The sequence below is a fragment of the Symphalangus syndactylus genome, chromosome 10, assembly GCF_028878055.3.
Source record: "Symphalangus syndactylus isolate Jambi chromosome 10, NHGRI_mSymSyn1-v2.1_pri, whole genome shotgun sequence".
Lineage (NCBI taxonomy): Eukaryota > Metazoa > Chordata > Mammalia > Primates > Hylobatidae > Symphalangus > Symphalangus syndactylus.
In genome coordinates, this window is record NC_072432.2 from 28,615,040 (window position 1) to 28,634,344 (window position 19,305).

Sequence of the window (19,305 nt, forward strand, 5' to 3'; positions counted from 1 at the left end):
AGAGTGTATTTACAGAAATACAGGTTGCACAGCCCACTACACACCTAGACTTTATGGCATAGCCTATTGTTCCTAGGCCACAAACCTGAACAGCATGTTACTGTACTGAATATTGTAGGCAACTATAGCACAATGGCAGGTATTTGTGTATCTAAACATATTCAAACATAGAAAAGTTACAGTAGAAATATGGTATCATAATCTTATTGGACTACCATCGTGTATTTAGTTTTTTGTTGACCAAAATGTCATTATGCAACACATGGCTGTATTATAGTTAAGCTTTGTTGTAATGGTTTAAAAATCATTTTCTTCATACTACTATAAGAAAGTTCTAGAAAATGTAATAAATCATCCCTCAGATAGAACCTGTGATCTTTAGAAAGGACTGAAGAGCGTCAGAAAATATGTGACTATTTTGTCTTAATTTCTTTCAAACACATAGGGTTGTTTAAAGCAAGAATTATGACACTGGTATAAATATATAACATATGACAACTGTAACATGATGAATGAAGAAATAAATAGATATATAAATAAACATATATGTTTGCAAAGTTTCTATACTTTACATGAAATTGTCCAACACTAACTCCAAGTGGACTGTCAAAAGTTAAGAATGTAAATTACAATCACTAGAGTGCCTGCTATAAGATAGAGCCAAATGGTAATAGATAATTTGCAATGGAATTCTAAAATATTAAAAGTAGGCAAAAAAGAAGGAATAGAGGAATGACCACAACAAAACCAAGAGAAGACATATAGAAAATAAATAATGAAATAGTAGAGCTTAATCTGACCCTATTAATAGTAACAGTGAATGATGAATTAAACAATCTAGTTAAAATGCAGAAATGGCTAGGATGGATTCAAAAAGCAAGCCCAACTATTTGCTGCCTACAAGAGAAGCACTTAAATATAAATATAGTGAGAGATTAAAAATAAGTGCATTGAAAAAGGAATGCAACACAAACATAAGAAGGCTGGAGATAATGCATTTATATCTAATATAGTAGATTTCAGGATGGAAGAAATGCTAGAGCTAAAGAAAGACATATAATGATAAAAAGATCAGTTCATTGGGAAGACATAATGTTCATAAATGTGTATGTGCCTGATAACAGAGCTAAAAAATATGCAAAGCAAAATTGGTAAAATTATGAGAATTAATAAATAACACCCCTGTCTCAGAAATTGATAGAAACAAAAAAATTAAATACATGTAGATGCCCTGAATAACACTATCACTCTCTTGATCTAATTTGTAACACCCAACAGTGGCAGAAAACCCATCATTTTCAAGTATATATAATACTAACCCACGAAAGACTACATGCTAGGGGAGGGGCCAAGATTGCCAATTAGAAGCAGCTGTGGTCCATGGTTGTCATGCAGAAGAATAAAAATGGTGACTGAATTCAGCACCTTCAATTGAAATATCCAGATTCTCACATTGGGACCAACTAGGCAGACAACTTGACCCACAGAGAGTGAAGAAAAACAGGGTGGGGTGATGGTCCACCCAAGAGCGGCACAGAGCCAAAGGAACCCCTGCCCCCAGCCAACGGAAGTGGTGAGTGATTGTGTGACCTCCCCTGGGAAACCATGCCTCTCCCATAGATCTTTGCAACCTGTGGATCAGGAGATCCCCTCATGAGCCCATACCACTAGGGCCCTGGGTCTGATACACAGAGGTGTGTGGAGTCTTGGCAGACTAGCTGCTCAGGCATACATGGAGACCCAGCAGTTTTGCATACTCTGGTCCTGGGAATCCTGGCAAGGTGGCAGACCTGTCTGTACCTTCCCCTGGGAAGGGGACTGAATCCAGGTAGCCAAGCAGCTTTGTTCTGCAGGCCCCACTTCCATGGTGCCTTACAGGTTAAGACTCACTGGCTTGGAATTCCAGCCAGCCAGCAGCAACAGGCTGGAGACAGCCTGAGATGGACCAAATTCCCAGGGGGAGAGGCGGCTGCCATCTCTATGGTTTGGTTGACTCAGCTGTTCTAGCCCGCCAGTTCTAGGGAGTCCAGGTGGTTCAGATGAGGAGGAGTCTCCCACAATGCAGCACAGCTGCTGTGCAGAAATAGTGGCCAGACTGCTTCTTTAAGTGGAGCCCTGATCCAGCTCTCCTCACTGGGTGGGGCCTCCCTGCAGGAATTTCAGCAACTCCAGCCAGGGTTATATGTACAGAACTCTGATCTGTCCCTGGGACAGAGCCCCAATTAAAAGACACAAAATGGCAAGCTGGATAAAGAGTCAAGACCCATCAGTATGCTGTTTTCAACAGACCCCTCTCACATTCAAAGAAACACATATGCTCAAAATAAAGGGAGAAGGGAAAAAATTTACCAAGCAAAAGGAAAATAGAAAAAAGCAGGGGTCACAATCCTAGTTTCTGACAAAGCAGACTTTAAACCAACGAAGATCAAAAAAGACAAAGAAGGGCACTACATAATGGTAAAAGATTCAATTCAACAAGAAGAGCTAACTATCCTGAATATATATGCACCCAATACTGGAGCACCCAGATTCAAAAAGCATGTTCTTAGAGTCCTACAAAGAGACTTAGACTCCCCTCTATCCATTACTATATACCAGAAATGTTTCCAGTTTTTTGCTCTTACAAACAAAGCTGCTATAAACATTTGTGACCCAAGACTTTGTGTGAACATGTGCTTTTATTTATCTTGGGTAAATACCAAGGAGTGGGATAGCCAGACAATCTGTTAAATATAGAATTTTAGAAATTTCTTTTAGCTGTCAAAATATTTTTCTGAATGGTTGTATAGTTTACATTCCACTAGCAGAGAATAAGAGTTCTAGTTGCTCCACATCCTTGACAACACTTTATATGGTTGACCTTTTAAATTTTAGCCATGCTAGTGAGTATATAGCGATATTTCATTGAGATTTTAATTTGTATCTCCCTAAACACTAATGATGTTGAGCATCTTTTTATGTCATCATTTGCCATCTACATATCTTTTTAAATAAAGTGCCTGTTCAAATAGTTTGGCCATTTAAAAAATTGGATTGTTTTTATATTATTACCTTGTAAGATTTCTTTGCATAGTCTAGATGCAAATCCTTTGTTAAATATATTTTGTGAATATTTTCTCCCACTCTGTGGTTTGGTTTTTCATTAAAAAATTTTTTTGAAGAGTCAACTTTTTGTTGTTGTTGTTTGAGACAACGTCTTGCTCTGTCACCCAGGCTGGAGTGCAGAGGTGTGATCAGTGGTGTGATCAGGGCTCACTGCAACCTTGACCTCCCTGGGTTCAGGTGATCCTCCCACCTCAGCCTCTGAAGTGTCTGGGACTACAGGTGCATGTCAACATGACTACCTAATTTTTCTATTTTTTATAGAGATGAAGTTTCACTACATTGCCCAGGCTGGTCTTGAACTCCTAGGCTCAAGCAGTCCATCAGCCTTGGCCTCCCAAAGTGTTGGGATTATAGGCGCGAGCCACTGTGCCTGGCTAAGCTTTTTAAATTTTTGATAAACTGTAATTTGTTAAGAAATCTTTGCCAAATCTGAGACCACTAAGATTCTCTCTTATACCTTATTCTAGAAGTTTTGTAGTTTCAGCTATTACAATTCTGATCCATTTCAAGTTAACTTTTATATGAGGTGTCAGGTAAGGGTTGAAGTTCATTTTTCGCTTATTGCTGTCCAATTGTTTCGGTACTATTTGTTGAAAAGATTATCCTTACTACTTGAATTGCCTTTGCATCTTGGTCAGAAATCAATTCATTATATATGATCCATAGGGTCTACCTCTAGATTCTCTAGTCTATTTCAGCAATCTATGTTTATCCTTACGCCAAGACCACTTTACCTTGACTACTATAGTTTTACGGCAAGTTTGAACCAGGTGTGTGCATCTTCCAACTTTGCTCTTTTTCAAAATTGTTTTAGCTATCCCAGGTCTTGTGCATGTCTATATAAATTTTAAGATAGGCTTGTTGATTTCAACAACAACAAAAGAAACCCTGCTGGGATTTTGATTAGGATTGTGTTGAATCTATAAATCAATCTGGAGAGAATTGACAGCTTGATAATATGCATCTCCTGAATCATGAACAATGGAATATTTCTGCAACTATTTAAGTCTTTATTTCTGCAGTATTTTATATTATTAACTGTACATGTTTTGTGTGTATTTTGTCATGTTTATCCGTAAGCACTTCATATTGTTTGATGCTATCATAACTGGTGTTTTTCAAAATTTCAATTTTTGATTGTCCATTGCTTATATATAGAAGTACAAGATTTTTGTATCTTGATCTTTGCAACCTTTCTGCATTCACTTATTAATTCTAGTAGCTATTTTTGTAGATTTGTTAGGATTTCCTATAGAGATGATCATGTCATCTGGGAATTTAAAAAGTTCTACCTCTTCCTTCCCAATCTGGATGTTATTTATTTTTGTGTGTGTGCATCATTGCACTGGTTAGGACCTAAAATACAATGTTGAATGGAAGTGATAACAGCAGAAATTCTTGTCATATTTCTGACTTCAGACTCAAAATCTTCATCCTTTCACTATCAACCATGATAATAGTGTGTTTTGTAGATATCTCTTATCAGCTTGAGAGGTTCTCTTCTACTCCCAGTTTTCTGAGAGTATTTTTTATCATGAATGGAAATTGGAGTCCCTCAAATGCTTTTTCTTCATCTACCTGCCTTCTGGCTCCATTATTTTATATTCTTCCCATGAACAAAATATATTTATCTTCACTCAAGGCCTTTAAAAATCTCATTGTACTATAGCATCAGCTTGAAGTCTGGAATCTCATTATCTAAATCAGGTCCAGGTGCAGATGAGGCTCATTGAGTACAATCTCTCTTGATCTGAAGATCCAGAAACTAAAGAGACAAGTTATCTGTCCCCACACAGCCAATGTTCCATGGTGGGACACAGGATAAGCACTAGAGATCCCACTCCATTCAAGGGAAGAAGGAGGCATAAAGCAATAGCTGGTCCATAGTAATTTTGAAATCCAACTAGGCATATATTCCTGGTTCCTTGACTAGGACCAAGTCCTGCTCCACTTTTGGAGGCAAACTACCACACACAGTAAATATTGTTGGAAAACTTGAACTTCTGAAGTCCATGTAGTTGTTTTTATTCTGTATTGTTTCTCACAGGTATCGCGGGAACCAGCCCCCAATATTTCAATGTAGGTTCTTTCTATTTTCCCCAAGTGTTGGCCGGTCTGAGAAATAAAGAGAAAAAGTACAAAGAGAGAAATTTTATAGCTGGCCCTCCGGAGGTGTCATCACATATTGGTAGGAGCGTGACGGCGACCTAGAGCTGCAAAACCAGCAAGTTTTTATTAGGGATTTCAAAAGGGGAGGCAGTGTACGAATAGGGAGTGGGTCACAGAGATCACACACTTCAAAGGGCAATAAAAAATCACAAGTCAAAGGGCAGAGCAAGATCACAAGGCAAGGGAGAAATTAGAATTACTGATGTGGGTCAATGTCCCGCTGGGCACGCATTGTCTGGATAAACATCTTAACAGGAAACAGGGTTCAGGAGCAGACAACCGGTCTGACTAGAATTTACCAGGCTGGAATTTCCCAATCCTAGTAAGCCTGAGGGCACTGTAGGAGACCAGGGCGTATTGTATCCCTTATCTCAACTGCATAAGACAGACACTCCCAGAGCGGCCATCTATAGACCTACCCCTGGGAAGGCATTCCTTTCCCAGGGTATTAATTATTAATATTTCTTGCTGGGAAAAGAATTCAGCGATATTTCTCCTACTCACTCATCTGTTTATAGGCTCCCTGTAGGAATAAAAATATGGCTCTATGCTGCCCGACCCCGCAGGCAGTCAGACCTTATGGTTATCTTTCTTTGTTCCCTGAAAATCACTGTTATTCTGTTCTTTTTCAGGGTGCACTGATTTCATATTGTTCAAATACACGTTTTACAATTTGTACAGTTAACACAATCATCACAGGGTCCTGAGGTGACATACATCCTCAGCTTACAAAGATGACGGGATTAAGAGATTAAATCCTATGCCTAGGATTTAATAGGCATAGGAAATTATAAAAGTATTAATTTTGGGAACTAATAAATGTCCATGAAATATTCACAATTTATGTTCAGAGATTACAGTAAAGACAGGCGTAAGAAATTATAAAAGTATTAATTTTGGGAACTCATAAATGTCCATGAAATCTTCACAATTTATGTTCTTCTGCCACAGCTTCAGCTGGTCCCTCCGTTCGGGGTCCCTGACTTGCTGCAAAACACAGGTGGTTCCTTATTTCCTGTGTGCTTCCTTATCTTTGACTATGTGATATTAATTGCTCCTATAATTGTAGGGGAGAGAATTCTGGGAATTCTCTGAGGCTTAGGATTAAAGTACTTCCTTACAGAGAGTATTTCCATTTGCTTCTTTCAGGGGTACTTCCTATTCACTTAAAACCAAATTGATGCCAGGTGCAGTGACACATAGTCCCAGCTACTTGAGAGGCTGAGGTGGGAGGATTGCTTGAGCACAGGAGTTTGAGATCAGCTTATGCAACCTATCAAGATCCCATCTCTTAAAAACAAGCAAACTAACTAAACTGAGGGTTTGAGGTTCTGTGAATACAAATTTGAGTTGCAAATCCCCTGTAAGTCCTGCCTCTCAAAACCCTTCAGGAAGAGATTGTCTCCCTTGTGTTGCTCAGTACAGAGGCAACTCTCCCCTGCAGGCCTCTGGGTATTAGGTAGGTTGCAGGTTTACATTTGTTCACGTTCATTCTGCAGGAATGACCTTTGGTTCTCAGCCTAATGCAAGAGATCACTGCTGATTACCCCTACACACACATACACACACACACGCATGCACACACACACACACACACAGGCACTCTAGCATGCCCTGCACTGTGACTTCTGTTTAGTGCAGATGAGTAGATCCCCTCAGGACAATCAGCTTGGAAACCTCAACTGACCCCTCTGTGTTTCCCTTGATGTTTGACTTTTGACCAGGTAAGCCCCATGTCCCTGGTCATTGTTTTATGCTTTTACAAAGATGTTTGTAATACTGTATCTAGAATTTTTTGAGGTTTTAAAAAATTTGGGCGGGAGTCACTTTGAATGCTAGTTCACTTGATAAGTTTTCCCTGTAATCAATATCAATGTGGTTAATTTTTAAAAGTTTGAGCCCTTTTTCCTACAGAGTTTCCATTCTGCCTCAGAATTCTCTCTCAATACATTGGAGTTGATACATGAACTTATGTTTATTTGGAATCCCTGGACTAATAGAAGAAGCTTCCACGTTTCTTCCCATTAGGGTGATTAATGATCCTGGGGTTTTTTTAGGACTGAGGGGTTTCTCAGGATGTAGGGCTTTCAGTGCTAAGAATGAACAAACCAGGATGAGTTAGTCACCCTATCAGTCATCATCAATGCTTTCACCACTAAGTGTAGGTGTGAATAATCCACTCCTCTTTTCTCTGAGGAGGGAAGGAACCTTTACACATTACTAGTGGGAACAGACAAATTCATGACCCAATAGCTCCTTCCTCACTCTGTTGCTTGTTCAGTGAAATGGCTCAGGGGGGGATAAAGGGAGCCTCTGGAAGACCTGCAGGACTCCTATTCATACAGAAGTCATTGATGCCACCTCCTCTAGCTCAGCTCTGGGTGCTCCCCTTTTTAGAAAGACAATTCCCTGGCCAGGAAGCTCCCATTGTCATATAGTGTGCTAGATGACCAACTTCCCTATAAATATATAAAGTGGTGTGTGTGGGGGATCCCTCTCCCAAGCAATTCCTGTGATTCACCTTACCCAAGCTCTCCTCTTGGTGAGCTAATAAAAGACCAAAGGAGTGTGTCCTGTCTGTTAATTTTCTTCTTGTAAGTTTTTAATCAATAAACTTTATACCTGCACCACACATTCTAGAGGTATGTATGCTCGTACCCCTGTATTCCATCCAGGAATACAACAGCACAACACTAGATATTGCCCATGGTGAGCAGTTGGCCTAATCACCACGTTGCGAGACATAAATGGCAATTTCCTTATGTGGAAATTTGGACCGCCTCCCTGAGCGCAGGGGTAATGGCTTATGTTTATGTAAATGTATTAGTATTAGTAAATGTATTAGAAAGTGTAACATTCTAATAGCGATGTGCCAGGGAAAGGAATCGGTGAATAAATAAATTAAATGAAAACAGAGGAAGAGGATCAGAATCACAAATGGATAAAGACATTTTACTTAACCACACCTGGCTAAGAGTTTTTCCTTATTAAATGAGGCAGCAGATCTCAACATGTGGTCCAAGGACCCCTAAGGTGCCCCAATCCTTAGGGGTTCTGTGACACCTAAATTATTCTCATAATAATACTAAGAGATTAGTCACTGTTTCTTCATTCTTATGGTCTCACAAGTGGACACTGGAGTTTTTCAGAAGCTATGTGATATTTATCATGGCAGAGAATACAGAAGCATCTATGAGAATTTAAATAATTTCCAGGAAGCCAAATACTAAAGAAATTTGCAGAAATAAGTGGCTAGGTGTGGTGGCTCATGCTTGTAATTCTCGCACTTTGGGAAGCTGAGGTGGGTGGATCACTTGAGCCCAGGAGTTCACAACCAGCCTGGGCAATGTGGCAAAACCCTGTCTCTATAAAAAATAGAAAAATTACCCAGACATGTTGGTGCGTGGCTGTAAACCCAGCTACTTGGGAGGTTGAGGCAGGAGAATAACCTGAGCCCAGGAAGTCGAGGCTACAGTGAGCCATGATTGTGCCACTGCACTGCAGTCTGGGTGACAGAGTATGACCATCTCCAAAAAAAAAAAAAAAAAAATACACACATATGTAAGACAAAGCCACTTTTGCTAAACATTTTCTGTGTTGGGAAAGATTTTCTTATAAACAATATGCCATTTATGTCAGCATGTAAAGAGTTTGGTGTTGTTATTTTCAAGTCATTTAATAAATAATTTGATTCTGTTTTCCTTTCATATATGGTAAATATCAATAGATAAAACCCATCTGTGTTAGTCTGTTCTCACATTGCAACAAAGAAATATCTGAGACTGGGTAATTTATAGAGAAAAGAGGTTTAATTGGCTCATGGTTCTGCAGGCTGTACAGGAAGCACAGGGGCTTCTGCTGCTGGGGAGACCTCAAGAAGCTTCCAATCATGGTGGAAGGTGAAGGGGGAGCAGGTGTCTCACATGGTGGGAGCAGGAGTGAGAGAGAGAAGTGGGGAGGTGCTATACACTTTTAAATGACCAGAACCCACCCACTATAGTGAAGACAGTATCATGGGAGCTGATGCTAAACCATTCATGAGAAATCTGCCCGCGTGATACAATCACCTCCCACGAGGCCCCCACTCCAATATTGGAGCTTACATTTCTATATGAGATTGTGATGGGAACACACATCCAAACTGTATCACCATCTAAACCAAATTTTCTTGGGGGACCTCAATAATACTTAAGATTGTAAAGAGATCCTGAGACCAAAAAGGTTGAGAACCCCTGGAATGGAACCTGGAAATTAATCCTGGAAACCCCACTGTAGTTACTGTGTATATTGTATAGCTGTGTCACGTGTGTATTAACAGTATTATGGGCTTATTAAAGTACATAAAATTCATGCTATATATAGTGTGGGTTAAGCCATTCTCAAATAAATATTTTTTGTTATCCCTTCCATCATTTACTCATAGCAAATATTTATTGGCCATCTACTCCATGGGGGCCACCATGTTAGGTTTTAGGGGCAAAACCGTAGCTCACAGAATGGAAATAGCAGGTAAGATAACAGGCCATCTCTATAGAATGTGATGAGAGCCACAAGAGGAGAACAGTGTGCCATGCCAGCATGAGGGTGGGCACCTCTTCCAGGCAAGGGAAGTCAGGGTGGGAGAAGTTTCCCAGAGGAGGCAGCATCTGACCTCCGACCTGAAAGATGAGAGGAGCTAACCAGGTGCTGACCAAGAGAGGTCAGTTCAGGGAGAAGGAACAGCACAGAAGGAACAGAACTCTGAGGCACCCTTATCTGAATCTCCTGAGTATAAAGAGAGAAATCTACCTGCTGATTTCAGGTAGGGTGGACGGCTGCAAGAATTGATGGGGCTCACTCTGATGAATTTTGAACAACACACCCTCAGGAGAGCTCTTCCTTTCACAAGGTTTGCCTTCTGGCTCTTTGACTTCCTAAGTGGATTGTGAGTCGGTCGCAGTGGCTCATGCCTGTAATCCCAGCACTTTAGGAGGCCGAGGCAGGAGGATTGTTTGAGTCCAGGAGTTCAAGACCAGCCTGGGCAATATAGTGAGACCCTGTCTCTATATTTTATAAATGTTATTTTAAAAAGTAGATTGTGAAGGCTATGCAGGACTAATAAATGTCCAAGATTGCATGGAGCACATTTGACTGACCAGTGGGCAGAGACTCACTGATAGTGAGACAGGGAACACATGGACGGCAGAACTTGCTCCTCTGCCTTCCATAGCATACAGGGACACAGTCACATTAGGCCACGCTTGTTTGTCTTGATGAAGAGCCACTATTCGCAGAGCTTCCATGTAAACGTGGTTTCGCACAGGCCACTGAAAGCATCTGTTTCCTAACTGGATGGCCAAATACTGCCACATGACATATAACAGGACTGCACAGGCTTGAGGCATGCCTCGGAGGGAACGCAGGCGTCAGGAACCTAGTTGTGGGAGTGAGGGAGACTGCAATGGTAACTTAGTGCTGTGCCCCCAGAATGGGGCTAGGGCAACCTATGTACTTCCTTCCTATCTCCAGTCTGGATTGTTCCAAGAAATAGGGTACATAGGGGTGAAGCAGATGGAAATGAAGTAAGAGAAACAGTTCAATCATGGTATTTTTCTGATGAGGACCCTCTCTTTTGTTAACTTCAAAATAAATAAAAGCCACTCAGCCTAGGAATCATGGGAAGATACAAAATTATTTCATATGCTTCCTCAAAAGCCATTCTAAGGATACAATCACTCTCGGTTGCATTGCTTACCTAACATATATATTTTATATATAATAAATAATAAATATGTGTATAACTTATATATAATAAATAAATAAATAAATATTTATTTATCTATTTTTTTAAAGACAGTGTCTTGCTCTGTTGCCCGGGCTGAAAAGCAGTGGTACAATCACAGCTCACTGCAGTGTCAAACTCCTGGGCTCAAGTGATCCTCACACCTCCCACCTAGCCTCCTGAGGAGGAGGACTGCAGGCATGCGCTACCATGCCTAGCTAATCTTTTTTATTTTATATAAAAACGGGGCCTCACTATGTTGCTCAGGCAGGTCTCGAATTCCTGGGCTCAAGCGATCCTCCCATCTCAGTCTCCCAAAGCACTGGGATTACAGGCATTAGCTGCCACACACAGCCAGTTTACATATACTTACTGATTGTGCCACTTTACTACCAGTTCTTTGACTTTTTGCACTCTTAACAGGTCAGAAAATAACTTTCATTGGAAAATAGTAATAGACAAGCATGTAACAAAACCCTTCTAGCTAGAAAGTATTTAAATTTTTACAAAATGACTGTGGTCAACTCCACCTTCTCCCACTCTCCCTTGTCAGTGCAATCACAAATCCTGGGTCCTGGAAAAACACAGGATAGCGAGAAACAAAGGAAGCACAAATAGCAACAACAAGGCCAGTCTGCCTCCAAGTGAGTAACAGAATGCCTTGCAGGGATAGGGAGAAGGTGGCGAAATAGTGACCTCGATGGGTCCAAAGCAGGTATGCAATGGAAACCTCCATCACAGGAAGAACCTCAAGCCCACTCCCTCTATTGAAATCATGAGCTCCTAGACTAGTCTAGGCAGCCTGAAGGCTCTTTCCCTGTCGTGGGGTTTGTGGTGCAGGCTCTTGCTGCTTGGCAACAAGCTTGGGGAGCAACAAACTTCTAAACCACAAAATAAAACGTGATTGGTTCCCCTGTGAGCAATACAATAGCACCCGTTAAAGCCTTACAGTTAAAATAAAGAGGCAAAGTAATTCAAAGAGTATGGGATCTGCTCCTAGAATAGGCACAAATTCACTGATTGAGTAGTTTAATTTCTTCTCTATTGCTGCTAACAAACAATATAACATTGGCTTTCCACTCTATAAAAACACTTTCAATTTTAATGACAATATGCACATTTATCTAGTTGTTTGTTTTCCAAAGCAAAGCCTGAACTTTGGAGGAATGACAGAAGAGAGTGGGGGTGGGGGTAGAAGAAATTCACCAAGTAGACTCAAATAATGGAGTCTATTTTTATATGCTAGGTATTTAAAAGTAGAGGGCCCAAAATAACACATTTGTTAACACATGGTTTTTGCGAATCGCCAACCATAAATTTTTTTCGTTGCCTGCATTCCCAAGTTGGTTTCATAGAAGGCTTTATTGTAATCCAGGAGAATTGTTTTGCATTAATTTCTATGACAAGGAACCCAAAACACAGGGTGCTGAGAGTAACAAAACAGAGTTAGGGAAACAGTCATGACTTGGCACAAAGTGTGACAAGCTGTAAAAAAGCGAATGTTTCAATATCTGAAGTGGTGTTGATTTCCTATGAGCAACCTTTTCTCTTCCAAACAGTATCATATTCTTTTCAAGCACATTTAGAACGCAAGTCAAGCTGTGTTTTATTTTTTATTATAATAAACACAGTCAGTTTACTGTAACAAAGACATACTAGTGGTAATCAGCTGAAAGCCAAATACGCCACCATAAGCTGGGCGGGGGGCTGCTGTCGGGGGCTGGGGGCTGGGTAGTCAACTGATAAAAGACCAGCCGTCTGGAAAGTTCTCTTAAAAGAACATAAAAAGGCAGTGTTTTGTTATGAGACTAACACAGAATGCCAAAATATCTAGTTGGGCTCTTTTTTTGTTGTCACTTATGGCAATTTGTAACTGAAAATGGCAATTCCTTCAAAATAGCGGGCTCTCATATTTGTTTTTTTTAAATCTCCATAATAAAATGCAGAAATTTTATACATGGTTTTAAATGGTAATACTATTTTTTACACAAGACTCTAGTAAGCATATTTATTGCTGTGCTACTCAAACTGCTTTCTTTAAAATGACCATTTACAAATGTTTATAATTATACATGTAGTTAGATTTTTGATAAGATGAAATGAGTCATTCACAGGAAACAATCACAAATAAAGTTTATAAAACTTTCATGATTAAATTCCTGAATTCAAATTTGTTAGGAAATAATGTAAATCATCTTACCACATCCTGAACTAATGATTTTTCATAATGAAGCTCTTCTCTTAATCTGTCTCTACTATCCATTAACTGAAATAGGGAAGAAATTATATTTTTATTAAAGATAAGAACAGAACACCTAAAATCCCTCCTCAAGAGAATTTAGTGAAACATATTTTAATATGAGAAAAATGGATCTCAATCTGATCAAAAGAAAATTAAATTTCTACAGATTATCATCTTATATTATTATAGAATTATTATGTAAGCAAGTAAAATACACACAGAAAATACCAATTTATCTACACCTTTCCTCACCCCATGCCATCAAAATGTAACATCACAATAAAGCAAGTCCTACTCTGTCAAAAAGAACAATTTTGCTTAAGGCTTTATGTGACCCATCTCTTATTTTAGGGTTTTGCGCTATATCTATGTGCATATCAAACCACATTTATACCAATTGAAAATAGCTATCAGAAGCATACACTGGGCTGGGTGCAGTGGCTCACACCTGTAATCCCAGTGCTTTGAGAGGCTGAGGCAGGAGGATTGCTTGAGGCCAAGAGTTTGAGACCAACCTGGTAGTCCCAGCACTTTGGAAGGCTGAGGCGGGTGGATCACCTGAGGTCACGAGTTCAAGACCAGCCTGACCCACATGGTGAAACCCCGCTTCTACTAAAAATACAAAAATTAGCTGGGCATGGTGGCACGTGCCTGTAATCCAAGCTACTTCAGAGGCTGAAGCAGGAGGATTGCTTGAGCCCAGGCATTTAAGGCTGCAATGAACTATGGTCACACCACTGCACTCCAGCCTAGAACAAGACACTGCCTCTAAACAAACCAACCATTTATTTGTGGGAGCTAGAAATGGAAACAATTGAACTTATGGAGATAGAGGGAAGAAGGATGGTTACCAGATGCTGGGAAGGGTAGTGAGGGGTGGGGTAATAGGGTTAATGGTACAAACAAAAATGGCTAGAAAGAATGAATAAGACCTAGTATTTGATAGCACAACAGGGTGACTATAGTCAATAATTTAATTGTACATTTAAAAATAAGTAAAAGAGTATAAATGGATTGTTTGTAATACAAATGATAAATGCTTGAGGTGATGGATACCCCACTTACCCTCATGTGATTATTACACATTATATGCCTGTATCAAAATATTTCATATACTCTGTAAATCTATACACCTACTAGGTACCCACAAAAATTAAAAATGAAAAAAAAAACACCTCATTCACTGCAGGGCCCTTGTTCCCTTGTGACTTGCCTTTGTATTTACGTTGATCAGTTGCTGTTTGTGTGTGTTATAGGCTAGTAAAATTCAACCTTTCGTTTTGATATGCATTCAATTAATTCATGTCTGTATTAATTTAATAAACATCTCCAGTGTCACTGTTCTTGTTTCAGTTCTTTATTGTTTTCCTGGCTTATCCAAGCAACACCTTCACTGGACTCTGGTTCCGGGCTTTCCTCCCTCCCACTCATTTTCTTTCTGAAACACAAATCTGATCTTGCCGCAACGTTCAAGGCTCTCCAACGCACTTAGAAGGTAATTCAAACCTTTCTGCATGAATATAATCTTCTGCCACTGTCCTCTGCCCCTTGGCACTCCTTGCTCTCATGTACTCTTCAGCTACAGAAAACCACACGCCCTTTCCTATACAAGGTGTTTTGCGTGGCACATAGAATAACCCTCCCAACTCTCCCTCATCTCTTTCCTGGCTAACTCTAACTGCTGTTCTCAAGGCCAATGCAGTATCTTTCCTCCAACCTTCCCTGATCCCGTCGAGTCCAGGCTGGGCATGCCTCTTGTGTGCCGCACAGCAAACTCTGGGTCTCTGCATCCTAACGCTATCACACCTGTACTGTGCTCTCTGACTCCGGGTCTGCCTCCCTCCCAGAGTGAAATTCATGAGAACAGAGTCTACTGTGGCAGCAGCTGAAAGACAGACACAGATACAGCTGGTATTTGATTCCTGGAATTAAAACACAAAAGCTATGAATTCCATAACTGACCATGCTTAGCCCAGATAGATGGCAAGAGGTCAGCCTCCCCAAATTCACTCCCATTTTCAACCTGTCCTTAAGTGCATCCAGGGCTTTAAAAAAAAAAAAAAAAAAAAAAAGAGTGGGGGGAGCACGTGGTTATCTGAAGGCTTCTGAGTTGCTCCTTTCCATTCTTCCATTTCCTGCTTACACCCCCTTTCCCACACCCCTGGTCTCCCCACTCTGTCTGCCTCACTACAGATTCTTCCTATATAGTTTCATCAGACTCCTACTGCACTCTGGAGCCACGCCCAGTCACAAGCAGTTCCACAAACCCATGTCAGGCTTTATGCATTCATACCCTGTACCCAGCTCTTCCACTCTTGCCTGCCTGGAAAAATCAGCTCCAAAGCCCAGCACGGTGGCTCACGCCTATGATCCCAGCACTTTGGGAGGCTGAGGTGGGAGGATCCCTTGAGCCCAGGAGTTCGAGACCAGCCTAAGCAACATAGTGAGAGACTATCTCCACAAAAAAAAAATTAAAAAAAAATTTAGCCATGTGTGGTGCATGCCTGTAGTCCCAGCTACTCAGGAGATTGAGGTGGGAGAATTGCTTGAGCCCAGGAAGGCTGCAGTGAGTCATGATCACGCCACTGCACTCCATCCAGGGCAACAAAGCAAGACCCTATCTCAAAAACCTCCAAACAAACAAACAAGCAAACAAACAAACAAAAAAAAACCTAAAAAATCAGCTCCAGTGGGCCTCAACAGGAGAATGTGAGAAAGGTTGTGGAACTGTTTGTGAAGCTTTTCTAGAATGAAGCCAGGCATCTCTTCTCTAGTACACACTTCTCTTATAATCCTTATCTCACTGCCCTATGGCTTTGGTCTATCCCTGTAGACTTCACCTGTCCCTAGAAGGGACCATAGGTATATACATGCATTTTATTTTTTTCTAGCAGTAGCACAGTGCCTAGTACTTAAAGGCAACTAATAAACATTGCTGAACTAATTGATTTAGTGCAGGATATTGGAAAAAAACCAGCAAATATCAGCTGTCATTTGTTCAACAACATCTGAACTGCTTCCCAGTTGACAAAGCATGCTGACATTCATTATCTCATTCAGTCCACACAGTACGCCTGGGAGAAACAGGAAGGAGGAGACAGGCACTGGCCCCAGGGGACCTAGTGGCAAAAATGGAACAGGAATCCAGGGTTCTAAATTCTTTCTGCTCAGTACCAAAATGTCCCTGTATTCAATGTCTATGAGAAGTTTCAGTGCGTGTAAAGAAAAAATGAAAAGAAAGACAATTAAAAAAAAAATCAAGCAGATTAGGAGTCTGCTATACTATATTACATAATTTGTTACATATATTACATTATATATAATATGTTATATATATCACATTATATATGTTATATATATTACATTATATTTATATATTACTTTATACATAACAGAGCTATCAGAAATATAATGTGAGTCATATATATAATTTTGAATTTTATAGTAGCTGTGTTAAAAAGGCAACAGAAATAGGTAAAAGCAATTTTAATAATGTGTTTTTATCCCAATATATATTCAAAATATTATTTCAATGTGTAATCAATATAAAAAATTATTAGTGAGACATTTCACAATTTTTACACCAAGTCTTTGAAATCCAGTGTATATTTTTCACTCACAGCACATCTCAATTGGGGAGCTACGTTTTCATTGGAAATACTTTATTTGTATTCAGATTTCATAAAATTTACAAATGAAAAAGTAGAGTCACAAATCCAAGTTATCGAAAATATACAGAAAGGTTTTCCAAGAACTGAAATGAGTTTTTAAATTTGAATTTAAATAATTGGAAATTAAATTATTAAAACTTATTTTCTCACTTGCACTGGCCACATTTCAAGTGCTGAACAGCCACATGTGGCCAGGGGCCACCATGGCACAATGCAGATTTAGAAAGCTGAGGCAGCACTTAACTGACATATTTAAACTCACAGATATAGCCAGCCATCAATTGGTGGCTTACCAGTGAGATTTTTTTTTTTGCTTTAATTTGTTATTGCGCTCCTTATAGAGAGTAGGAAGTACATGCTACTCATTTCTACCAGTGGTAGTACAGACTGAAGAGCTTGAGAAACATTTTCAATAAAGAACCGGGCCCAGTGCAGTGGCTCACACCTATACAATCCTAACACTTTGGGAGGACGAGGTGGGAGCATCGCTTGAGGCCAGGAGTTTGAGACCAGCCTGGGCAATATAGGGAGACCCTGTTTCTACAAAAATAAAAAAAAATAAGAAATTAGCCAAGTGTGGTGGTACTGCTCTTTAGTCCCAGCTACTCTGGGAGCTGAGATGGGAGGATTGCTTGAGCCTGGATGTTTGAGGCTGCAAGTGAGATATTATCGTACCACTGTACTCCAGCCTTAGGGACAGAGTGAGACTGAGACAAGGAAGGGAAGGGGAGGGGAGGGGAGGAGAGGGGAGGGGAAGGATTCAGTTATCAGGGAAACATCTCCCACCTCTGACCAATCAGGGTAACCGTTTCTTTGAAAAATATTTCTTAAAAGTAGTTTTATCTAAAATCTAAGAATATCTTGAATGAGGAAATAAGAGAGGACACAAACAAATGAAAAAACATTCCATCCTCATGGATAGGAAGAATCAATGAAAATGGCCATACTGGCCGGGCACGGTGGCTCACGCTTGTAATCCCAGCACTTTGGGAGGCCGAGGCGGGCGATCACGAGGTCAGGAGATCGAGACCACAGTGAAACCCCGTCGCTACTAAAAATACAAAAAAAAAAATTAGCCGGGCGTGGTGGCGGGCGCCTGTAGTCCCAGCTACTCGGGGAGGCTGAGGCAGGAGAATGGCGTGAACCTGGGAGGCGGAGCTTGCAGTGAGCCGAGACTGCGCCACTGCACTCCAGCCTGGGCGACAGAGCGAGACTCCGTCTCAAAAAAAAAAAAAAAAGAAAATGGCCATACTGCCCAAAGTAATTTATAGATTCAACGCTATTTCCATCAAACTACCATTGACATTCTTCACAGAATTAGTAAAAACTATTTTAAATTTCATATGGAATCAAAGAAGACCCCGCACAGCCAAGACAATCCTAAGCAAAAAGAACGAAGTTGGAGGCATCACACTACCTGACTTCAAACTATACTACAAGGTTACAGTAACCAAAACAGCACGGTACTGGTACCAAAACAGACATATAGACCAATGGAGCAGAACAGAGACCTCAGAAATAACACCACACATCTACAACCATCTGATCTTCAACAAACCTGACAAAAACAAGCAATGGGAAAAGGATCTCCTATTCAGTAAATGGAGCAGGGAAAACTGGCTAGCCATATGCAGAAAACTGAAACTGGACCCTTTCCTTACACCTTATACAAAAATTAACTCAAGATGAATCAAAGACTTGAATGTAAAACCCAAAACCATAAAAACCTAGAAGAAAACCTAGGCAATACCATAAGACATAGGCGTGGGCAAACACTTCATGACAAAAACACCAAAAGCAATTGCAACAAAAGCCAAAATTGACGAATGGGATCTAATTAAACTAAAGAGCTTCTGCACAAAAGAAACTATCATCAGAGTGAACAGACAACCTACGGAATGGGAGAAAATCTTTGCAATCTACCCATCTGACAAAGGTCTAATATCCAGAATCTACAAGGAACTTAATCAAATTTACAAGAAAAAAACAAACAACCTCATCAAAAAGTGAGCAAAGGATATGAACAGACACTTCTCAAAAGAAGACATTTACGTGGCCAACAAACATGTGAAAAAAAGCTCAACATCACTGATCATCAGAGAAATGCAAATCAAAACCACAGTGAGATACCATGTCACACCAGTCAGAATGGCGATTATTAAAAAGTCAGGAAACAATTGATGCTGGTGAGGCTGAGGAGAAATAGGAATACTTTTACACTGTTAGTGGGAATGCAAATTAGTTCAACCATTGTGGAAGACAGTATGGAGTATTCCTCAAGGATCTAGAACCAGAAATACCATTTGACCCAGCAATCCCATCACTGGGTATATACTCAAAGGAATATAAATCATTTT

The 19,305-nt window shown here is 40.2% G+C and overlaps 1 protein-coding gene across 2 annotated transcripts in view; it reads right to left on the bottom strand.

The window, feature by feature from the left end:
- Positions 1–19,305, bottom strand: part of C10H10orf67 (chromosome 10 C10orf67 homolog) — a 152,953-nt gene that overhangs the window by 70,294 nt on the left and 63,354 nt on the right. For both annotated transcript variants that reach the window (XM_055296761.2, XM_055296760.2), the window contains exon 8: positions 13,236–13,301. In XM_055296761.2, the coding sequence (XP_055152736.2) occupies positions 13,236–13,301 (66 nt within the window). The remainder of the gene's footprint in view (positions 1–13,235; positions 13,302–19,305) is intronic.